Consider the following 24,875-nt stretch of genomic DNA (forward strand, 5'->3'; position numbering starts at 1 on the left):
GCAAGTATTATCATTAGTCAAGTTTAGGTCTCCGGTATTTGCTCTTAGATTGCATAGGGACATCCTGCTGTTTGAAACTCTGTTGATTGCTCATCCTGTCCAGGTTTGGATAGGATTTCAGAATCAAATTAAACTCTAAACTGATAACCTGGCTTGAAATCTATATTCCAAATTTTCATCTCAACCTGCTAACTATATGTGGGCCTTTTGCCTTTCTACAACCACACAGTTCTGGCAGGACTATTTGATCTCAGGCAGGTCAGACCCATCCTAACATTGGGCAACTTCTGAACATGCTCAATGTCCTACAGGTCAAGTGAAATTTTGCTCCTTGATGACAATGGTGAATCACTGTAGTTTCTTAAAGACAGAAATGCTGTGATTGCTGTGAGGAAAGTAGTCAGAGATTTAGTGCCAAAAGTGATCTTTATGTTTTTAGTTGATTAAACTGGCAAGAGTTTGCAAGAGGTATTCAACTTGATTGGTATACTACCTGGCATACTATCATTCACTTCTTCATGTAATAAATGCTTTTTTTTTTTTTTTTATCAAAGCTTGCCTTGTGGGCAGGCAGCCTAGGGAGATTCTAAGCCATACAACTTGATGGGTTCTCTATAATTCCCCATTCTACTCTTTCACAGATGTCACCAAAGTAACTATTCCCATTTATTGAACATGTGCTCTGTTTCAAGGCATTGTATTATACATTTACCATGAATGTTCAGTTTAGCCCTCATAAACGTCCTTTGATGTATGTAGCATTGCTGAGTCCATCTTACAGCTAAGAAAACTGAGGATAATAAAGGTTCGCTGTCCAGAGTAACACATTTAGCATGGGGAAACCAGACCGGAACTTAAAGTCCAAGCTTACTGCCAAAGTGTTGTTCATATCACTATGCTAAATAATGGTTTATTATTAAACAAAAGTAGTCCTAAGATAGTATAACAAATTAAGAAGTTATAAGTCTTTTAGACCTTCAATGCAAATTACTATCAGGAGCTGAGAGCAGATTTTGACAGGGGAACTGTGTGCTGTATATTAGTATGTGTATGAAGGAGGTGTGGGCAGGAAGAGGGTGGTTGCTAGGGACAGCAAAGACATCAATCCCTTGAGGGACAAAAGAGCAGAGAGCAGGATGTAGAAGAGAGAAACGAGAAAGTTACAGTTTTCTGTTTTCCCTATTAGGGAAAATGTTAATGGAGCATGGTACATATTAAAGACCATCAGGGATGTAGAAAGAGATGCATGGGTTTGGGGACTAGGAAGGGGGCCTCGGACTCTCAGCTCTACCACTTACATGCTGTGGGAAACTGGCAAATCACTTAACCTCTCTAAATCTTTGTTTCCTCAAGTGTAACATGGTGAACTTTGTGGTATGACTTTTATATATCATTAAAAAAATTAAATGGTACAACACATATAAGATAGCTGGCACAAAGCCTACACAGAGTAAATGCTTTATAAATGGTAAAACTATTATTATCTCATTATTATGTATTATCTTTATCACTTTTTATGATGGTGAAAAAGATGACAATCATGATCTCTGATAGTTCTGAAGGCAACCCTTATTATCTTAGGAAAAAATACATCTCTGTGAGCACATTAGTCAAGAGGAGGAGATGAGTGGGTAGGTTCTGGATACATTTAGATCACAGATGGGATTATGAGGCTAGGAACTTATTTGGCATCTACAGGAAGCCCAGGGGACTCAGACAGCTGGGTTACCTTTCCAGAATGAATTACAACTTCCCCCTTGGGCTCTATCAACACTTCTTTGAGGAGACTTGGCTATCTGTGGGCCAGATGGATATTGGAGAATCTTTGACAAATAATAATAGAACTTCCAAAAGCCACCAACAGCCCAGCCTGTTGGAAAATCATGGTGGCCTTTATGTGACTTGTGTATTTATTAAGCACCTAACCTACTGGAAGGCTTAAAAATAAAACTGTTGTTAAAATTAAAAAGTTTAGAAAATTTAGAAACTAAGTTAATTTTTGGAAGAACTTTGAGTTGATGGCAAGTTCAAACTCAAAGAAAATAAATGCTAATTTAAAAATAAAGTTGTATTAACATAATTCCCTTTGAAGTCAATGATTTGGGTTCTGTAAATTAAAACAATTTTTTGGAATTTTATGTAAGCTAGATAGGCTGACCCATCTGCAAAGCAGGTTGATTACTGCATATGGGCTGTAATTCAAGTGAGCAGGAGTGTAGGTTTTGGATGGTCAGGGACCAGATACATATGGGTGTTATTTAATAGCCTTTCTCAGGTTCTAAGGTACAGACATTGTGCTGGAAGTAGGTGGTAAAAGAGAGAAAGGAAAGGCAAGCCATCATTTACTGCCACAGTTGGCAGTAGTCAATGGCATGGATATTATAAAAAACTAGACATTCTACTTTTAATGGAAAAAAAAAATCTTGGTTCAAATAGCCTATTTGATTATTACCTCATTTTCACTCCAAATGCTGCCAAATTATGTTATTTGAATGATCAGCAATACCTAATGGATGTTTTGAATGTTCACGAGTTTCCTAATAAGATTTGGGTTGTGTGTTTTTCAGTGGCTATCCTTAAGGGACCAAGTTCTCAGGCTAATTATAAGTGCCACTTGTCAATCCTTGAAGATGGTGGTAGGAGCTGATTAGTGTACAAAATTGTTCCAAGTTCAAGATGGATGAAAATGAATTTTAACCAGTCCTGTGAGTAAAGTGGATTTATGTTGTTTACTCTGTCAAACCCAACAGATACATTCTGTTCATGCTAACATTTGGCCACAGTCCCACTTCTCCCCCATACTTGGGAGAGGAGGAATTGGGATGATTAATGGGTGAGAACTGCTACTCCCTTCTTTTTATGGCCCCATCATTTATGAAGGGGAGAGTAAAAGTGGCTAGGGTGTGACTCCCTTCGGGATGCTCTGGATTCCCATGAGCCTCTAGTCACCATCCCCCACCCCGGTCAAGCTCTTCCAAATCTGTTTCTCCTTTAAGGTCCTGTTCCAGTCTCATGCCCTCATTAACTGCTCCTGTCCCTAGTAAACTGTTTTCTGGATATATATCCAGGCTTGAATATATACTCTTCCATTGAAAAAAGTTCTATACAAGGGAAGACCAAGACAAACTAAACATTGATCCCATGCTCAAGGGACTCAAAGCAGTAGGGGAGAATAGCAATAATAATAATAATAATAATAATAAATAATAGCAATAACATCAGTGATAACAGTTGTGGTGGTGATGATGACCATTTATTAACTGCTTAATGTGTGCTAAGCTCTTTACATGTGTTATCTTATTTAATCCTCACAATAAATGTTATTCATTCCTTCACTCAACAAAACAAAACAAATCAGACCAAGTCCCTCTCCACTTGCAGCAAAGGAGACTGAGAAGCTTTTTCCATCGAGGTAGGAGGATAATCAAAGGAGTGGGATCTTGGAAGTCAAGCAAAGAAAGTTTTTCAAGAAAGAGAGAGTGAAAAGCCATTTCAAATTCTGGTGGTAGGCCAAGCAAGAAACCTGAGAGATGATCATTGGAATTAACAACGTAGATGTCACCGGTGACCTTTATGAGAAAAGAGTGGTGGCAATGATTAGAGTAGATTTTAGAGAGCATGGGAAAAGAAGATTTTCAGCATAAACAGCTACTTCTTTGTTTTCATTATTTATTTTTAGGAGATCACAAGTGGGGGAGGGGCAGAGAGAGGTGGACAAAGGATCCAGAGCAGGGTAAATAAACAGCTATTTCAAGGGGTTATGGTGGAAGAGAAGCAGAGAAATGGGATGGTAACTATAGGAGAACATAAAGTTAAGGGAGGCTCTGATCATACTAATAGCTAATAATTAATGGAGCACTAACTTGGTGTCAGGAGCTATCCCAATTGCTTTATGTGTATTAATATCATGCCTATACAGTGATCATAACAACTCTGTGAGACAGTTACTATTACTCTAGTTCACAGATGAAGAAACTGAAGCTCAGAATAGTTAAGCCCTTTGCTTGATGTAGAGTTTTTCAACCCTGACAACTTGACATGTTGGGCCAGATAATTCCATGTTGTGGGAAAGTGTCCTGTGCATTGTAGGATGTTTCACAGCATCCTTGTCCTCTACCCACTAGATGCCAGTAGCACCCCACCAATTATAGCAATCAAAAATGTTTCCAGACCTGGCCAAATATTCCCTGGGGGACAAGAGTACACAGGGTAATGATCACACATCTAGTAAATGATACAGCCGGGTCTTAAATGATTGGTTTATTTGGCTCCAAAACCTGTGTTCTCAGCCACTGGGCTTATTTGTACTACAAAGATGACAAATTTCCCCTACCCTCTACTGGGTCTCTGTGGATTTCTGGAAAGTACAAGAGTATCTGGCCACTGGGGCAAGTAAGTGCATTCCTGCTTACAAATTCTGTGGTTTGGGCTTGCATATATTCTCTGAAATCAATATTTCTCTTTTTCTCTCTCTCTCTCCTCCCATTCTTCCCCCCCCAACACACACACACCTGACCTTCATAAAAAAAGAAAAGGAGTTAAAAAAAAAACAAAAAACTCTTAGAGTTTTTCCCCAGTCTGGACTCCCATATGTAAGATGAAATGGTTTGCCTAGATTCCTAAAGTGACGACTGGCTCTGATGTCCTGAGAGTCTACATGTCTTCCCTTTTTTCATGAGGCAAATGCTTTTTGTGGGGGATGGGGGACAAGGGACACTTGAGGACCTTCAGTTTGGAAGCTGGTCCAAAGTTCCCAACTGTGTTTGTTTTCGTTTCTCCCATTGCAAAGGGCCAAGGGCCACTCTGGTTTGGGCCACGGGCACAGTGGGGCAGCGGTCAGTGGTTTATGGTCACCCTGAGCTGCTTCAGGTGGAGTGGCCACCTCCCCCTTGGGCTGGGGAGGAAGTTCTGTCACTCCTGCTGGCCTCGGCAGGGCCCCCTCACCTGTGTGGCACCCTTGCAACTGACCCTGAGAGGTTCCCTCAGAGACCCGGCCTCCTGTGCCTCTGTGGGGCTGGCTGGGTATGGGAGTGAGCTCTGTGCTGGGGGTTCCCAAGGAGCAGGGACTTCCAGGGACGATGTGAAGAGCCGGTGCGGGCCCCTGGGCCAGATCAAGTTCCCCTCAGGAATCTGGGAAGCTGGGGACTGGTGGAGGCCCTCTGGGAGCTGGTTGGAGTGGGGGCATTTTGTCATTAGGCCATAAATGAGCCTGGAGGATGGGAGGGGACAGGGGGATCTGTGACACTCCATGCTCCAGTTCCTGAGGGAGCCCCAGAGGCCTTCAAGCCCAGTTCCTCACTTCACAAGGGAGGAAGGAGACAGGCTTCCATCTTGCTCTCAGAGCTCTAGCTAGGTTTTGATTTGATTTGGAAGGTAAAACTCAGAGAGAAGTTTGCCTTACTGTGGTGTCAGTCACTGGAGCCATGGGTCATGCTTCCAATATGGATTTTATGAGGTCACCAAACTTCCCATCACATGTCTTAAACACCAGCCTATGTTAGGCATCATGAGGCTCAGGGTGTCTTTGCCCTGCTGAATCTCTGAGTCTCTATGTTTCTATCTGTGTAGGGTCAGCACTTTTTAGGTTTATAGGGATCAATATCGATGTGGGCATGCAGGCTTAGATACATTTCTGAGTTCATGGAGTGTCTGAATGGGTTTTAAGAAAAATAAATGTTGCTGTATATGAACATGTGTGGCTTTTCTCTCTGTGTGTGCTCAGTTAATAATTCTTAGGTGAATTGCAAAGGCTATGTTTAACCCCTGGCTCCCTTCCCTCCCTGAGCTTTGTGAAGTTTAAGGCTCTGTTCTTACAGCAAAGGGGCCCTGTCTGGGGAGCCTGTTTAGACCTGTCTCTTCCTTTTGTTTGCTTTCTTTTTGTCTCTCTCTGGGGAAACCTGGCTCCTGAACCCTGGTTACCCCTCATTCCATTCTGGGCCCCACAGCATGTTTCTCCCTAGCTCCCTCCTTTGCTCCTAGCCTTGCTGGCATTCCCCCAGCAACATGTGAAGAGGGCAGCAATCAGTGACTGGTGTCAGCTCCAAGAGGGAACCCAACTAAAACAGTGGAATGCCAAGTCACTACAATTACTTGAACTAGCAAAGACATGCACAGGGACAGAGATCATGGTTTCTTTGATATGGACAATAACCAAACATATACAGTAATCTCCCTGAGGCCCAAAGGAATGAGCATTTTTTTTCCCTTTGGGTTTTCCAAAATTAAAGACGAAAACTAAGCTTGTAAAACTGAGGATGAAAACATGTAAAAGCTGTCATAGCAAAGCCAAGTGCTTAGTTAACGTCCACAGAATGAGCCTGCTATGGTCACAGCTGGTGATTCAGCCTAAGGACACAATTCTGAGGTACACTGCAGATACTGCCGCTGACCAAGCTTCAGAATTTGTCTCACGGGAAAGAATGACTTCCTTCTTCCATGATTCCCAAACCCTACCTTTCACTCATAACTTCTGTAACAAAATGTGTCAAGTTAGGCAACAGAAGCTCTTTCAGAAGCCATGGGGGTGGCCTTTTCTCACTGGGCATGGCAATCTTCTCTGTAATCAAGACAAGGCTCACTTCAGTGCTGCCTACTTCACTGGGTTTGGGGATGAATTTTCCTCATTTGGGATTAGTAGAGACTAATTCATGGAGATACTCATTTCCAAGGAGTGAGAGAAATGTGAGGAAAGGAAGCTAGCACTCTCTTCCAGCTGATTAAAAACAATGAAAAGGTTATACACTCATCTAACGTGAAGACAAGCCCTCATTATCAAATCACTATTTTAGGTGAAGGTACATGTGTGTCTATGTGTGTGTTTATGATTGGAGAGAATCATTCAAAGAAAGATACAACCTGAGCAGCAGAAAATGATGCAAAGTTTCCATTCTGGTGTTCTAGGGGATTTTGGATATGCCACTTAACCTTTAAAAATAGGGACCCTCTGGATTTCAGCTCAGGTCATGATTTCACAGTTCATGAGTTCAAGCCCTATGTCAGGCTCTCACGCTGACATCACGGAGCCTGCCTGGGATTCTCTGTCTTTCCCTCTCTTTCTGCCCCTCCCATACTCACACACTCTCTTTTTTTCAAAATAAATAAATAAAATTCAAAAAAATAAAAATAGGGAGCATTCTACTTACCTATTATGTCTGGCACTCCAATCCACCCTGCACAACCCCCACCAAATGAATCTTCATAAAGAAACATTTTTGTTATAATATTAAAAAAATAGTTTGGTCGAGAAACCTGGGTGGCTCAGTCAGTTAAGCGTCTGACTCTGGCTCCGGTCATGATCTCACAGTTCATGAGTTCGAGCCTTACATTGGGCTCTGTGCTGGCAGTGCAGGGCCTGCTTGGGATTCTCTCTCTCTTTCCTCTCTCTTTGCCCCTTCCCCAGTTGTACACGTGGGCTCTCTCTCTCTCTCTCAGATAAATAAATAAACTTAAAAATATACTTTGCTTAATCACTCCAGTCCATACCAATATCTCTTTTTGAGGACTTGTGCTCTGCCTTTCAGATTTCCAATCAGATGTAGTGCTGTGTAGTGAAGCACTGTTGTGTGTATGTGTGTGTGTAGTCTCCCTAAATGAGGTCTGGCACTTGTAATACGTTTGCATTCCCCACAGTGCCTGCACCAATATTTAGCCCCCAGAGTGCTTTCTCAAATCTTGTCTAATGGGCTTGAGCCTCACACAACACAATGAGGAAAACAAAATACAGAACATAGTCTAGGACTTCTACCTCTATAAATAAAGGTAGTCATTAAACAAATGGCTATGTGCCCCATTTGTTAAAATAAAAGCTCTTTTGAAGAGATGACAGTGAAGCAAATTTCTGCAAAGCAGTGCACATTTTTTCCCATCCACTTCTGCTATAGCTTAAGAGAGATGCCATGCAATTAATTTTCTCGAACATTCTTCCAAGACTTACATTAAGACAAGGCTTCTCAGAATAGACACCAAATTACTTCCCTGATATATTCTTGGTAATTTCATCTACACACATTTCTAACTCCATTGCAGTGAACTTCCATACAATGAGTGGCCTACATAGAGGGAGGGACCTACACCAGAACTATAAAGACTGACATGACTCCTCCTGGCAAAACGTGTAGTCACAGGTGAAACCCAGGCTTTCCTTATGCGTGCGTTTTATTTCTTTAACTTTTATTTTATTTTTTAAAATTATTTTATTAAACACATTTTTTAATGTTTATTTATTTTTGAGAGGGAGACAGAGAGAGAGAGAGAGAGAGAGAGAGAGAGAGAGAGAGAGAGAAGGAGAGGGAAGGGCAGAGAGAGGGGGAAACAGAATCTAAAGCAGGCTCTGGTCTCCAGGCTCCAAGCTATCAGCACAGAGCCCAATGCGGGGCTTGAATTCATGAACTGTGAGATCATGACTTGAGCCAAAGTCGGACGCTCAACCGACCGAGCCACACAGGCGCCCCATATTTCTTTAACTTTTAAAAGGAGTATCAGGAAAACATTTTAAAACCCACACGAGTATAAACAAATGCTATCCACACAGGAGTTATTTCTCACTGGGCGTGGGGAAGGACTACTCATTTACTGATATCTGGTCTATGTCTTAGCAGATTTTCTCCACTACAAGTGTCTCTCCATTTACAACCATCCAGCCAAAATGGGCTCATCTGATTATGGCCATGGGATTAAAAGGACATTTGGCATGACGGAAAGAACACTGAGCAGGAGAATGGAATATTTCTTTCGAATCTCAGCTATGCCCCTTACAAAGGACCTTGGGAAAGTCTCTTAACCTCTCTGAAACTTTTTCTTCTAAAAGTCTTCATATTTAGAGTGAGGGTAAGGGATTTCACAAGCATGCTGAGAAAGTCTTTTATAAACTATGATATGTCACTTGGGGCTTGGATCCAACCTTCTAGGCTTGAAATTTTATGATTTTAAAATTTCTTTACTGCCTCATGTTTCCCAACTCCTGATATCCCTATTGCTTTATTTTATATAAAGTTGCCAAGGTAGAGCTCTAAAGTTGGTGGCATGGCCATTCTACAGGGAAAGAGCAAAAGACAACAAGATAGTTATTTTTCTCTTACTTAAAGTTCTTTTGCCTCTGCTTGTGGGTCCCCACCTATTGTAAATATGGTCTAGGTCAGTGGCCTCCAAAACTTTCTGATTGCATACTTTTCTCAGGTTAAAAAATTTGAGCATGCTTCTTCTCTTTATCTTTGTCTCTCTGTATAATATATATATATATATATATAATATTTATATATAATATATATATTATATATATAATATATATAAATATAATATATATTTATATATTACACACAATATGTTATTAATAATTATTTAAATCATATACATGTCCTACTCTACATATATATTATGAAACACATAATAAATAGAAAATGTAAGAAGATGAAATAAATAGCATGTCAAATGTCTTGTCAGGATGGCTTCATTATATTTTTAGCTAACATTTCAAGATTCTATGTACACTTAGGACAAGAATTTTCATTATTGAGAATGGGTATAAATCCATATTTTATATAGTCTTCTTGATTATTCTTGCATTACTTTTTTGCCAGCTTCCTGTCTGATATAATTAGCTTTAACCTTTTAATGAGGCTGATGGAAAAACTTGGTCTAGGAGAAGTGTGATCACTGCCATCTTCACATGCTTACGTTGTTAGTATTATCTTCGATACATGGTTTATTTGCAGGAGTCTTCTTAAACTATCCATTTTGTGAGGGTTAATGGAGTTAGACAATATAATCCATAAATTCACTTAACTGGGCCCCAGGAAATAGCAATATCTCTGGTATACATATAGGGAAAAAATGTGAGGGCCCAGGGTCACCCCTTCTATCTTGTGGGCTCCCACTCTTCCCTTGGAATTACCTATGGAGCATATGCAACTGGAAAGGTGAAGACAGGCCCCCACCTGGTGAGGGTGCCTGTGTATTACATATTTGAAAGGCTTAAAATAGCAGTAATAATAGCTAACACGAACACTAGTGCTTAGTGTGCCACACACTGTTTTTTTTTATTTAAAAAAATTTTTTTAATGTTTATTTATTTTTGAAGAGACAGAGACAGGATGTGAGTGGGTTATGGGCAGAGAGAGAGGGAGACACAGAATCTGAAGCAGGCTCCAGGCTCCAAGCTGTCAGCACAGAGTCTGATGCAGGGCTCAAACTCACAAGCTGTGAGATTATGACCTGAGTCGAAGTCAGACGTTCAACTGAGCCCCCAGACGCCCCTGCCACATACTGTTTTAAACACTTTACATAAATTAAATAACTTAATCCAAATCTTAATTGCTTTCAAGACTTTCTCAACTTAAGTTGGAAGTTGTAATATTTACATCCCTATGGACTGACTTCCATGCACTGCACTCCTCCCCCCTCCAATTTTGAAGACCACTCATCCAGGCTCTGAGGTTTAGACTCTCCGGATAAGTGGGTATGCATCTATAAAGTACATCACAGCAACTCTTCCTTTGTTTTTAAGTTTTATTTATTTATTTAGAGAGAGAGAGTTCACGAGTGGGGAAGGAGTAGAGAGAGAGAGAGAGAGAGGGAGAAAGAATCCCAAGCAGGCTCTGTACTGTCAGTGCAGAGCCTGACACAGGGCTCAAACTCACAAACCGTGAGATCATGACCTGACCTGAAACCAAGAGTTGGATACCTAACTGACTGAGCCACCCAGGCACCCCCATAGCAACTCTTTCTGATGTCCTGCTGCTGTAGTTCTTATGCCTTTTGATAGATGACAAAAAGGATTGGTACCACAAGAAATGATCCCAGGGAACTAAAGGCAGAGGGGAGGAACTGAGAAGGCCACAGTGGAGCAAATGGTAAGGAGGGATGGACAGCTAGAAATGCTGAAGCAAGAGGTGAGGAAGCATGGATGGAGAAAGGAGGAAGTTCAGAAAGGGGAAAACAACTGGCAAGGGAAGATGAGAACAGACTCTGTGAGGAGAGAATATGTCACACACTGGCATGCAAGAAGCTCACCCAAGGCTTGATATCCAATGTCTCTGACATGTTGATTAGCAACGCAGGCCAAGGAAAACTAAGTGGTCTCAAAAGGTTTGTGCACACAACTCCTCACCAGGTGCACAGTGTGCACCTGCCTCCTCTCGTCAGAATAGTCTATGTAACTTATTCAAGCAACGCAAGGGTAGAGCAACACTTAACCTAAAGAGTGGGTCTATGAAGCCAGAACTGTAAGAAGAGTGATTCCCAGGCAAGGCAGAGAAGATATTTTGGGGGTGTGGATGGTGAGGAGATAGCCCTGTGATACTTTTCAAGTCACACCACTCAGATGACCAAGGAGGGGGAGGACTGCACATTCCTGCAGGAGTGCAACTTCACCTGTTCGGAGCTTCCAGCACCAGCAGTAAAAAGCCACAGCAAGTGATTTACATTGGAGGCAGCTGCCAAGACATCACTCCAAATGGTAGAACACTGTCAAACATTGCCTTCCAAATCTCACGGCAACACTAGAGAGCACGATAAGACACTTTAGGGGCAAGGAACTGTCACAGTACAGTACAGTAACAGTGTTTGACTTAGATGATCCGAGCTGGTGGGTATCTTGAGGTTACTCAGCATAAGCCCTTCATTTTACTGATAGGTAAATAGAGACCCTGAGAGGGGGAAGCATCAGCCCAAAGTCATCTAGTTAGCAACGCTCAGGCATGGCACTTGGGTCTCTGGATATCTAGAGTGGTGCTCTTGACTCCACAGCTGTGTATTATCTTCTCCTCCAGCTCCTTGGCTCCTTTCTAACAGAAGCCTCCCTCACTAGTATGGATAATATATTCCACAAATCCCACACTACCCCAAAATGATCAAAGAAGGGATTAAGATAACCACAAACATCTGCTGGGCTATGAATGCATCTTGATTCAGCTCAGAGACACTACACTTTAACATTATCTTTTTTTTTTTTTTTTTTTTTAAATTTTTTTTTTCCACGTTTTTATTTATTTTTGGGACAGAGAGAGACAGAGCATGAACGGGGGAGGGACAGAGAGAGAGGGAGACACAGAATCGGAAACAGGCTCCAGGCTCTGAGCCATCAGCCCAGAGCCTGACGCGGGGCTCGAACTCACGGACCGTGAGATCGTGACCTGGCTGAAGTCGGACGCTTAACCGACTGCGCCACCCAGGCGCCCCTACACTTTAACATTATCATCAATTATCCTCGATCTAAATAACTGCAATATATTTAAATACACAGAGACTTTTAATTTTTTTTAAGAATTTTTTTTCAACGCTTTTTATTTATTTTTGGGACAGAGAGAGACAGAGCATGAACGGGGGAGGGTCAGAGAGAGAGGGAGACACAGAATCAGAAACAGGCTCCAGGCTCCGAGCCATCAGCCCAGAGCCTGACGCGGGGCTCGAACTCACGGGCCGCGAGATCGTGACCTGGCTGAAGTCGGACGCTTAACCGACTGCGCCACCCAGGCGCCCCAAGACTTTTAACTTTTTTACCTCTCCCCTACTACTACCCAATGGCTACTTCCCTGCACAAAGGCTATTCCTCTCCTCCCACAAGGGAGCGAAACAAGGGAAACTGAAGACCATCAACTTTGCATAAAGCTAAGAGGCTTTAAGCAAAAGGTTTGGTGGAGAGGAGAATGCAATCAATGTCAAAAAGAAAGCCTGTGATTATCTTTGACTCACAATTATTCAAGAATATCCGATATCACCTTGGAGGAAGGACCAATTGCTGGTAGCAAAATAAAAGCATTCTGCCAAGTCCCTTGCCTTGGCAGGCACAGATTAAAAAGGAATCAGACAAAAGAAGAGGTCAGGGTAAAAAATTCTGAGGAGTTAGGTAGAACAGAATCCCAAAGCAAGCTATAGGAACCAGAGTGTGGCAAAGAGCTGGGGCCCTTATGGCTGACGGGATCTAAAAATGATATGGAAATGACTGCCCTGGCTCCTTGGCTCCTTGCCTTCTTTTAGCAGGAGGAATTCCTCCCTAGACAGCGCATTCTCATCTGCTTCATGGCAACTTCATGGCCAACCCAGGATGTGGAGAGTAGGGCTAGACCCATACTCACCAAATTGGTTGGACAGTTGGCCAGTCATTCATGAAACTGTTTGTAGTGCCTACTGCCCCTTCGGAGTCTAAAATAACCCAGTCTCTGTCCTTTAGGAATTCATAATATAGGGGAGGGCAGACAAGTCAATATAGATTGCTGTGTTCAGCATGAAGGGAATGAAGAGAACGTAGATAACCTCAGCCTTGCATATGGTGGAAAGCTTCATGAGGAGTTTCTTTTTTTTTTTTTTTTTTTTTTTTAATTTTTTTTTCAACGTTTTTTATTTATTTTTGGGACAGAGAGAGACAGAGCATGAACGGGGGAGGGGCAGAGAGAGAGGGAGACACAGAATCGGAAACAGGCTCCAGGCTCCGAGCCATCAGCCCAGAGCCTGACGCGGGGCTCGAGCTCACGGACCGCGAGATCGTGACCTGGCTGAAGTCGGACGCTTAACCGACTGCGCCACCCAGGCGCCCCTCATGAGGAGGTTCTAAAGCCTGTGTAAGGTTTTAAAGAATGGGTAATAGAAGCAAGTCAGCAGAAAGAGGGTAGAGCTAGTGGAAGGAGAGTACATGGAAGTGGAATAGCAGGTAGAAAACCTGGATCCTATTAAATAACAGCAGGTTCTGTGAACTGTAAAGAGTTCAGCTCATGTGTATGTCCTGGCTTTGTTTTCCGAAGGAGGAGGCTCCAACGAGAGATAATGTTGGAGAGGCAGTGAAGTGCCAAGCCACAGAGGACTTTGTAAGCCCTACTAGAACTAAGATTTTATTGTGAGATCTATGGGGAGCCACTGAAGGATTTTGAGCAAGAGTTTCATGATCATATTTATGTTTTGGAAAGATTATGATAGCAGAGTGGCAAATGAATGGAAAAGAGTGAGACTGGTGATTCGGAGACCAGTCTGGAGGCTATTATGGTAATTCAGACAAGACATTATACAGGTCTGGAGTGGACAGACAGGTATGGAGAAGAGCGGATGAATTTGGGCTTTGTTTAGGAGGATGTGGGCAGAATGTGAAGATGAATTGGAGGTGGTAGTGAAGAAAAGAAAGAACAATTCCCAGGTTTCTGGCTTGATCAAATAAAGTGCTTGGTGGTGCCATTTGCTGAGATAGAGAAGACATAGCTAAGACTTAGAAAGGGACACGTCTGGCGGGGATTGATAGTTGAATTCTATATGAGATATGGTTGTGGTGCAAGTAGAAATCCAAACAGAAATTGACTGTGCTGACCTGAAGCTAAGGAAAAAGGTCTGAGCGAAAGATACAGATTTAATATTTATCATTGTATTGGTGGGAGTGGAAATCCCTGGCATATATGAAACCACTTTGGGAGAGGCCTACAGCAAGAAGAGAAATAGGATGAGGACAAAACCCTGGGGAGTCCCAAATTGTAGGGAAAAAACGAGGAGAGAACATTATGAAATCCAAGGGAATAGAGAGTTTCAGGAAAGAAGAAAGTATCTCGTGCAGCAGAGAAGTGAAAGAAGAGTTTTTTTAAAAATGAAAAATGTTCTTTGGGTTTGGCAGCAAGCAGGTTACTGGTGACCAGTGTTTGCAGCGAGGCCAGCCCGTGGAGGGCTGAAGAGTGGGTGGGGCAATGAAGGCACTTGAGTGCAGGCAGCTGGAGCAAGGCCTGGCCACCCAAGGAGGTCATGTGCAATATGAGCTCTGACTCTGGAGGAATTAGAGGATAAGGACATTGGTGTGTGTGGCAGTGGTTGGTCTGCACAGGGGTGTGTGTGGGGGGGTGGGTACATAGGGAGAAGGGGAAGATGCACATAAACATTGCCTAAATCAGGACCCAATGGAGAGGCCTCTTGGTAGCCATGGAACCAGGCAGCTGACACAGGGAATGCCAGCTGTTTGCAGGAGGAGAGTAAAAACAAAAACAAAAACAAAAACAAAACAAGACAAAAACTTAGTGGTTAATGCATCTGGTCCTGGAATTCATGGGAAACACACAGTTTCTGACAGAGAAGCAGCAGGATGCAGGCATGAGATGAGGATTTAAGAAATCTGTGCTGTTTCACGCATAACTCTCTAGCTAGGACATAGCCGAAAAACAGGGGCACACAGCCCTTATCGGCGTTGGGAGGAACCCAAATATTCCCTGTGGCTTGGGATAATCTATGATAATGTTCCTTTAGATGGCATGGATAATTAGGAGCTCAGTGTGATATATAAATATCAGAACACTGTTAAAACAGGGAAAATTCTGAAATAATATTAAATTTTTTTAATGTTTATTTTTCAGAGAGAGAGAGAGAGACAGAGCACAAGCGGGACAGGATCACAGAGAGAGGGAGACACAGAACCTGAAGCAGGCTCCAGGTTCTGAGCTGTCAGCACAGAGCCCTATGCAGGGCTCGAACCCACGGACCTTGAGATCACGACCTGAGACAAAGTCAGAAGCTTAACCAACTGAGCCACCCAGGTGCCCCTGCAATAGTATTAAGGAATAACAGGCTCAGAACAGAACAAACAGTCCACCTGTTCCCGATTCAGACAAACACACCGATGGAAAACAATGCAGAAGTAGCTTGCAAATCCAGTAGGGAAAACTTGGGAAGAGATGAAAATGGAAAACTGATATATTTTGTTCAATTTAATGTAAAAAAAAAAATAATACTAGGGAAGATAAAAAGTCCAAAGAACAGTTCTCCCATAAAATAAAACATATCCCCGAGAAAGGAAACTGAAAGTCAAACAGTAAGTCCAAATTGCAATGTCTGGGGGGAAAATATCCTTTCTTATTTTTTTAATGTTTATTTATTTTTGAGAGAAAGCAAGTCAGAGCGGGAGTGGGGGAGGGGCAGAGAAAGAGGGAGCCACAGAATCCAAAGCAGACTACAGACTCTGAGCTGTCAGCACAGAGCCCAACGCAGGGCTCCAACCCACGAACCTTGAGATCCTAACCTGAGCTCTGACACTTAACTGACTGAGCCGCCCAGGTGCCCCTCCCTTTGTTTAACATTAGCAGGGGTGCCATTTTATAAAGTCGCCGTTCTCCTAACGTAGGCTAAATAAAGTTTAGCCACTAACAGGCTAGGGAGCTTGGGCAAAATCACTTATCAGTTTCTTTACTTGTTGCATGGAGCTCATACGGACCCTGGGAGAAGATCTTTGAAAACGTACAGAGCAGTGCAGCAATGCTAGGCAGAGGCTGTTACCAGGCAGGGCATACTTTCGAGAAGGCAGTTTGAGAGAGCATAAGCCAGAAACGGGTTAGATTGCAGTTGTGTGCAGGAGTGCTAGGTGTTGTGTAAATGTCCTAGTCATTTCAAGAGGCCTCTGGCAAAGGAAAAGTACACACTGCCTGGCAAGCTATGTGCTTGATGTTTCCCCAAGGCAGGAGACGGGCCAGCCAAGGGCTGCAGCATATCTCAGGGGTGACCCAACGTTCTGTTCCCCTCCCAGCTCACCGAGCTCAAGAGGAACAGCTTGAAATCCGAATGGGGCCCGCTGCTCGGCTAAGGAAAACAGTTTCACATCTTTCTGACATCTGCACAAAAGGGGTACCAAGAGGCTGCCCTGTAGGGTCAACAGTGCTGGGGCCAGTTTAAACAATCCTGCTTGGCCCTGGGAATGCAGGAGGGTAGGGGGGAAAGACTAAAAGGGACCTGGTGGCCCAGGCAGCTTCAAGCATCTGTGTTCACAGGGTCTGTCCCACGTGCACCGGCCTCCCGATCTATCTGGGAAATAGGACATCCCTGGTCTTGACTCATGAAATACAGCTTGGTCTGGCTCAATAACCTTGACAAACATTCCCAGCAACTTCAGACTTCACAAATAAACTTTAGGACCATGTTTAACTGTGCAGACTCTGAATCTTTTAAATATTGAAAAAAAAATCCTTGTGGTGATATATTTTCCTCAGTCCCACATCCCTTCAACCACTCATGTTTTCAAAGGAGAAGACAGACTAGGGCTCCAGATGTTTGGAACCCAAATGAGAGCTCCATACTGAGGAAGTCCACTGCCTTCCATCTTCAAAGATCAAAATCTCAGCCAGAGGTTAAACAATGAGGTCACCTTAGTCATGTCTATCTGGTGTAGGACTAACCTCTGTTCAGATATATAAAAAGATTTTCTACTTTTGGGGTGCCTGGGTGGCTCAGTCAGTTAAGTGTCTGACTTCAGCTCAGGTCACGATCTCACGGTTCGTGGGTTCAAGCCCCACATCGGGCTCTGTGCTGACAGCTCAGAGCCTGGAGCCTGCTTTGGATTCTGTGTCTCCCCCTCTCTCTCTACCCCTCCCCTGCTCATGCTCTGTCTCTCTCTGTCTCTCAAAAATGAATAAATGTTAAAAAAATATTTTCTACTTTTAAAGGCTCTGCAACCCAACAAACAGCCTAGATCTGCTTCTCAGTTCCCTGGTTGTGGGGTCTGACCAACCACCTCCTATATCCCCTATAACCTGCCAGGAAATGCCCTTTTGTGTCAAACTTCAAATCTCATCAGTTTCACCTGGGCCATTTTTATTTATTATACCTTCGCAGAGGTAAAGTAAGTCAATAAGAATCACCCATGATGAAAGTAGGTAGAGGACATATCCAAGAGATTTGCAGAAGAAATACAAAATTTGTTCAATGAGTATGTCAAATAACACTTAACATTACATGCAGTCTGGGAATTGGGATGATTTTACCCATATCAGCAAAAATATCAAGTATTGGCAAGGGTATAGAAACGTGGGAGCTCTTGTACAATGCTGATGGGAGTGTAAATTGGAATGTTTTACAGGGTAAGTGAGAATTAGCTTTGAAAATTAAAAATATCTATTATCTTGTATCTGGAAATTCTGATCCTTAGTATCTATGCTAGACATAAGCACAAGATCTGTTCAAGGATTTCCACTGTATCACTGCCATTTTTTTTAATGGCAAACATTTGGGAAAAAACCTAAGTGTTCACCAAAAGGGGAATGAATGGCTGGGTTAAACTAAGGGATAGGGAAAAAGATCTTAAGAACATATCAAATGGCAGGGTGCCTGGGTGGCTCTGTCGGTTAAGTGGTTGACTCTTGATTTCAGCTCAGGTCATGATCTCACAGTTCGTTAGTTCGAGCCCTGTGTCAGGCTCCATGCTGACAGCATGGAACCTTCTTGGGATTCTTTCTCCCTCTCTCTATGCCCCTTTCACACACGCGCTCTATTTCTCTCTCAAAATAAATAAAATAAACCTTAAAAATGTGTTTTTCTAAAAATAAAACATATTAAAGGGCTAAAAAATCCAAAAACTAAACAAGGCACAGAATATATACTTAGGATGGGGTTTTGGGAAAAAAATACAGAAAATGAAACTAGTTTTATTCATATTTCTACATATCTCTGATTGTGTACAGGGAAAGACCAGGAAGACAATAGAGGGACTAGAGTCTCAAAGGAGACTTCTGCTTTGCCTATATCGCTTGCATGCTGCTTGAGAATGTATTCATATACTTATTATAGAATTATCTGTTTTCTGAAGTGTATCCTGATTGTAGATCAGAGGCAAAGGCATGGGCTCTGGTGACTACGGTGAACATGACTTCTCTGGAAGGCACCAGTGGGTAAAAGTAAATAGGCAAGAAATCAAAGGACCCAGGTAATAGTATGAATCTGTCATCAATTTGCTGTGTGACCCCAGGAAGTCATTTTCCTTCTCAGACTCTGCTTCCTCTGTACAATCGGTGGATAAGATGAGAAGCTCACTAAGATACTTTCTCTTTCTGATATTTTAGGATTCTCTAAGTCAGTGCCTTTTACGTATAATGGGTCTGGTCCCTTTTGATGAGGAGACAGCTTTTTCTCTTCCTTCAAATTCTGGCATAGTTTGATATTTCACTTTACTCTAAATGGAAGATAATGAAAGAGAAGGTGGAGTGGTCACTCTGTTCCCTGTTTGGCTATGTTTTGAGGGTTTGGTTGACCTATTTATGCTACCTCTCTTTGACAGCGGAAGCTCTTAGGCTTGAGTGTGATGAGATTACAGACACAATGCAGTAAGTCAGAAGATATGAATTTTAAATGGTGGCCATAAATCCCAGAAGCATAGATTCTATTTTATTTTTTCAAGATTGAACCCCCTCAAAAGCTTTTTTTATGAGTCACGCTAAAGATGTAGGTTTGTTCTGTGAGAAGTAGAGGTACAAATTATCTGGAGTAATGCTTCCCGTATGCATATACAGGGACTGATGGAAATGCTGTGCAAATGCACTGTGCTCACTGCAATCTGCACTGTTTGAACTGTGCATTGCTAATAAGGAACAAGACACTGAATATATCACATCATGCTTCTAAACAAATCCTAAGTTTTAATGTAATATCAACAAATCATTCTTTGTGTGCAATAGTCATCCATATTTTTGGATGTTAAGGCTACGCTGTAAACCCTTGATTTTTGATGAGTCACATCCATAGTCTGTAGATAACAATTGGACCACTTGTTTCCCAGAGAGAAGAACCAAGTTGATACAAATGAGCTATGAGGAGTGCCTGGGTGGCTCAGTGGGTTGAGTGTCTGACTCTTGATTTCGGCTCAGGTCATGATCTCACAGTTATGAGATCATGAGATCAATCCCCGTGTTGGGCTCCATGCTAAGCGTGGAGCCTGCTTGAGATTCTCTCCCTGTCTCCCTCTGCCTCTCTCTCCCACTTGCACTCTCTCTCTCTAAAATAAAAAATGATACAAAAGATTTTTAATGAGCTATGAAAATTTATGTATATCTACAAACATAATCTGGTTCTTCACCACCAAATTGGCTTTTGGAAGTACTCCAGATGAAACCTTGAGGAAACCTTGGCATTAAGTCAGTGAAGGAAACCTCTTCCTGGTCCCTCAGGGACTTTGACCAATCTAGTTCTGCCTCTCAGTTGGCTAGCAAAGCTCCTTCCAGCTGGTCCTCATCACTTTTCTTGTTTGATGAAGTCATAAGAGTAAATTCTAAGCAGCCTAATTCTAAAGAAAACACACACACTTCAGGTCACAACTCCTCTGAGTATGTGTCTTTCAGCAATGGAAGAAGCAACTTACTCTCGCTCCTTTCTCAGGAAAGCATTTACAGCCTCCACTGCAGTCTTGGCCTCCACATGGCTTTCCATAGGACTTTTTCTCTCCCTATTTAAAAAAAAAAGAGAGAGAAAAGTTAGTAAACTATGTGAACCAAGAAGCAATGTAGCCGCAGGGAACCTAACCCTTAGCCACACTCCTCCTAACCAAGTAAATTTAGAGTGGCTTAATCGTCTCATTTGATGGTAATGTTGAGTCATAGTGGACTTGTGTATTTGTGTTCAGTGAGAAAGCAGTAGCTGTAGCAGAGAACTGGAGAGAAATTCAAGGGCTAGAAATGTAATGATAGATAAAAATGGCCACCCTATACTCTGCTCTTGGAATTTTTCTCCTCAGGCTCTATTTGCAACACATCATTCAGACCTTACATTAACAGTCCTGTGCCCAGTGAGATCCAAATTCCTCAGTTGGTACCATACAGTATACCCCAAAGTGTTCAATTTCCTTCTTTCTTATCTGCCTTACTATGATGATGATTATTATTACTAGCTGAATTTCTACAAAGCCTCTGCATGACCTGACATGTACTGACCCTGTCTAACCTCACCTTTTCACTCTTTCCCTGGCTCACTCTTCTTCAATCACACTGGTATTCGTTCTATAAAAGCTTAAGCCTGTTCCTGCCTCAGGGCCTTTGCCCTTGCTGTTACTTCTGCCTGGAATGCTCTTCTAGATGTTTTTTATTGCTGGCCTCTTTTCATCATCCAGGTCTTAGTTCAATTGTCTATTCTCAGAGAGACTTTTCCTGACTACTCAACCTAAGGCAGCCCCATTACTTCCATCATATTACTATGCTATCCTTTCAACATTAAACATCCCCTCTCCCCCCACTAGAATGTAAGCTGCATGTAAGTAACAGCCTTATCTATATTGTCTGATATTATATCCCCAGTGTCTACAAGAGTGGATGGCACATAGGAAGTTTTGATGACCATATGAATGGATCTGGGATTTGAACCCATATCTGACTAACTCAAAAATCTTGACCTTAACCTTTATGTCTTAGAGTTTTCTAAGTCCTCTGACTACCAGAGCCTCAATGCAAGGGCTCAAAAATGAGAAAAGTGCCATTCTGACCCTATCCACCTTGGGAAAAAAGAGCAAAACATAAATTCTAACTATTATCTATAACAAGAAATTTATCTCTAGGATGGATTTAGTATCATCCAACTTTTTTGTTTAATGTTGGCTGTTTTTTTTTTTTTCAAAAGAGAAGGGCATATTTATGAGCCAGTCTCATACTTAATCATTCTTGCCTCTTTGTACTGTGAGTCTTTTCCTAATCCCCAGGGAGCACTGTGAATTTCGCAGATGGTCTCTTATCTCTTTAGACATTCCCACAGCACTTTATCACCACAACACCTCGGTAATAAGGTAGTGATGGCAGAGCTATGACAAAATATTGCTATTTTAGATTCCAAACACCTTCTTGATATGAGATATTTTATCTCTCTTATATGCCTTTGACATGGTAAGTGCTATTGTACACTTTCCAGTTTGCCCTCCATTTTATGGTATATAGGACAGGCAAGTATTCATAAGGGTGAGATCAAGAGGTGCTGTGGGAGGAGGAAGCAGGGGGCTGGCATAGGATAGAGAACAGAGAGACAGACCGGCTCTGAATTTAACCTTCACCCATGCTGTCACCTTTGCCTAATGTTGAGTACTATATTTCTTGGGATAGTGGATAATTTGCATTTGCTTCTATATATACTTCTGTATTTTACAAGCAGTCTTCAATGAGCACATATAATTAGGAAGAAGAAAAGCAATTATATTACTAAATGATAAAAGTCATCCTCTTTAAGGGAGAGGACTCAACAGGCATTGCCAAAGTTGAAGTAGTATTCATTTGGAGCTGTGGCCTACTTCCAAACAATGCCTTTTTGGTGTCCCATAAAATTTGCCTATCATGGGCCAAAACTTTCAAGATTACTAGCATAGAGCAAGGAGGCCTGAAGCAACGGAGCTGGAGAACATAGAGGATAAAATCTTATTAACAGGCACTGAATAAAAATGTAAGGAACAGAAGCTAAGGTTTCTTGGGAACTTGGCAGAACAAGGAGGCAAAGACATCCAGCTAACAGACAGGAAGCCATCACTGCCCTCTGTCACTGAGGAAAGTAACTAGAGAAGACCCACTGGCCACAAGGCAATTTCCTGTAATTCTGGCCCTGGCAGATCCCCCAGGAGTCTTCAATTACAGTCAGGGGGAGGAATGAAAGGAGTTGTTTCCAGGGAACATGACAAGACCAGGCTCTGAGGAAGTTTCTTCCCTATCCTGGCTTGTCTGGGGATACTCCAACTCCTTCTCAACCAGATCACATCACTAGTGTCATTCCCATCCTGGAATTCTCTCTGGATTCCTCTCAAAACCCAACCCCTCCCTACATCCGCAGAAAATTAGAACTGGAAAGGCCCTGAGAGATCATCCAGTATAGCCATTCTTAATTCTATCAGACTGGCACACCATTTTTTTTTATTGTGAATGTGTATTATTCTTTCTTGGCATCTCGAAAAAAAATTCGTAGGAATAAGTTATAATAAAGATGTAAGCAATACTTTAAAAAGCACATATTATGCCACATTGTATTGGAAAGCAAAAACAAAAGCCATTTATAATGAAACAATATATATTCCAATATGTAAATGCTCATACATCACTATATTAGAAGATGGAATGAAGTTGTCAGAGGCTAGCAACTCAGTGCAGAATCACTATGAATGGGACAGCCTGCTGAAGCAGAATGACACTGGGATGTGGTATTGGTGACTCAAGTACGATGAATAGTGTTGCTATTACTATGGTAATTCTCTGAAATGGTGAATAACTCCTGGTAAAGTTCTGGGGGAAAAAATTTCAATATTTCCTTTATTTACTGTGAAGGTTTTTTTAATCTAAAAATTTTTTTTATGTTTATATATTTTTGAGAGAGGGAGAGACAGAGACAGAGCATAAGTGGGGGAGGGGCAGAGAGAGAGGGAGACACAGAATCCAAAACGGGCTCCAGGCCCTGAGCTGTCAGCACAGAGCCTGATGTGGGGCTTGAACCCACAATCCATGAGATCATGATCTGAGCCGAAGTCAGACACTTAATCTACTGAGCCACCCAGATGCCCCTAATTACTGTGTAGTTTTAATCAGTAATAATAAAACCAGGAAACAACTCATGGCCATATGTAGCATGTGGTTATGTTCTAGGCTCAGAAAATTATAAACAGTTTTCATTTCCCTGAATGTCCAGAAGTCTTCTAAATGGAGGGAAAGATACAAGACAATTCTTTGTAGTGTGTAGAACACCTATCATTCCTGGCTCCTACAAGAGCCACACCCCCTAATCATTTTAACAATGAAAAGTGCCCTCACAATTTCCAAAATACCTCCTAGGGGTAGGGTATTTCTGCTAAGAACTATAGTCTAAGCCACACCACTCATTTTACAGATAAGAACTCTGAAGGAAATAACTTTGGTCCATGTCACACTGTTAGCAATTGTTATCCTAATTCCATATTCTTCCCACTATTCAAAACCCCTCAAGGCCAAGTTCAGGTTCCATTTCTTCCATGAGTACTCCAGCTCAGTAAAAAGACACAGCAGGCACTGAGTATTCTGCCTATTGAACAAGTGTCACATGTTGCTGTGGGACAGCCCTTGCAATGTTTCTTAGGTTGCATGATCGAGAGTCTTGTTTCCTCAACCAAACAATAATGTTGATAAGAGAAAGATCAACATATTTTACCTCTTTGTATATTCCCACAGTATTAGAAGGGCATCCTAGGATCTAGTCATTACCTGAGGCAGTATACCTTAGTTAAGTGTATAAGCTCTGGAGTCAATCTGTATAGGCTTAAATCCCGGCCTAGATGGGATTGACCTTAGACAAGTGACCTAAAGTATGAAATGGAAATGGCAACAATATCTACTGTATAGGGGTTGGCTGGAGGATTCAAGAAGATAAAGCACACAAAGCACAGTGCCTGGCTCACAGTAAGCACTTTGTGTCAGCTATTAATATTACATTAATATTAGCTGGGCCACACTGTTTGGCATTCCTGTAACACTCTGGCTGCTCTCTGGAGCTGAGGGTCAAGTGATATGCAATGATATGTCCATGCCAGTTTGTCTATGGCTGATATCCACTCAGCTTGGTGAAGACATATTTGGATTGTTGATGTCTGTATATAATTGATTGTTAAATATTTTTAAGATCACCAGTATCTATCTATCATCAGTATCACATCTATCTGTTTGCTGATGCTGGTTCCTTTGTCTAAAATGCTTTCCCTATCCCTTTTCCCCATTCATCACAAACCAAACTTCTACACATTCTTCAAAACCCAGCCCAAACATCATCTTCTTGGTGAAGACCCCACCCCACCACCACCATCACCAATTTTTGCCTTTCAGTGATTTCAGGCAGAAGTTTTTACTCACTCCTCTTTGCTACATTTGACGCAACACATTTGGTTCTGCCATCAGACTGGAAACGGAACTCTGTTTTATTCTTCTCTTTAGCCCTTGCAGAAGCAGGTACTCGGTAAGGGGCTGTGAAATAATTGATCTCACAACAATGGAGTTACAAGTGTTAGATTGGCTCTGCTTGGTATTCTCCCTCTCCCTTTGGTTTCCTGAAATAGACATTTACATCACAGTGTCCCTTCCAGAAGTCAGTATGTTTTTCCAGGCATCACCAGTGCTTTCTGTCAGGAGTGGTGGTAGGGATGACAATGACACAAAAGGTAGCCAGGAGGCAAGAGATGTGATGTG

The 24,875-nt window shown here is 42.1% G+C and overlaps 1 protein-coding gene across 2 annotated transcripts in view; it reads right to left on the reverse strand.

Annotated features, from left to right (window-relative positions):
• Positions 1 to 24,875, reverse strand: part of LOC131502959 (collagen alpha-6(IV) chain-like) — a 292,198-nt gene that overhangs the window by 145,732 nt on the left and 121,591 nt on the right. For both annotated transcript variants that reach the window (XM_058714249.1, XM_058714248.1), the window contains exon 3: positions 20,072 to 20,155. In XM_058714249.1, the coding sequence (XP_058570232.1) occupies positions 20,072 to 20,155 (84 nt within the window). The remainder of the gene's footprint in view (positions 1 to 20,071; positions 20,156 to 24,875) is intronic.

This window comes from Neofelis nebulosa, chromosome X (genome assembly GCF_028018385.1).
Source record: "Neofelis nebulosa isolate mNeoNeb1 chromosome X, mNeoNeb1.pri, whole genome shotgun sequence".
Lineage (NCBI taxonomy): Eukaryota > Metazoa > Chordata > Mammalia > Carnivora > Felidae > Neofelis > Neofelis nebulosa.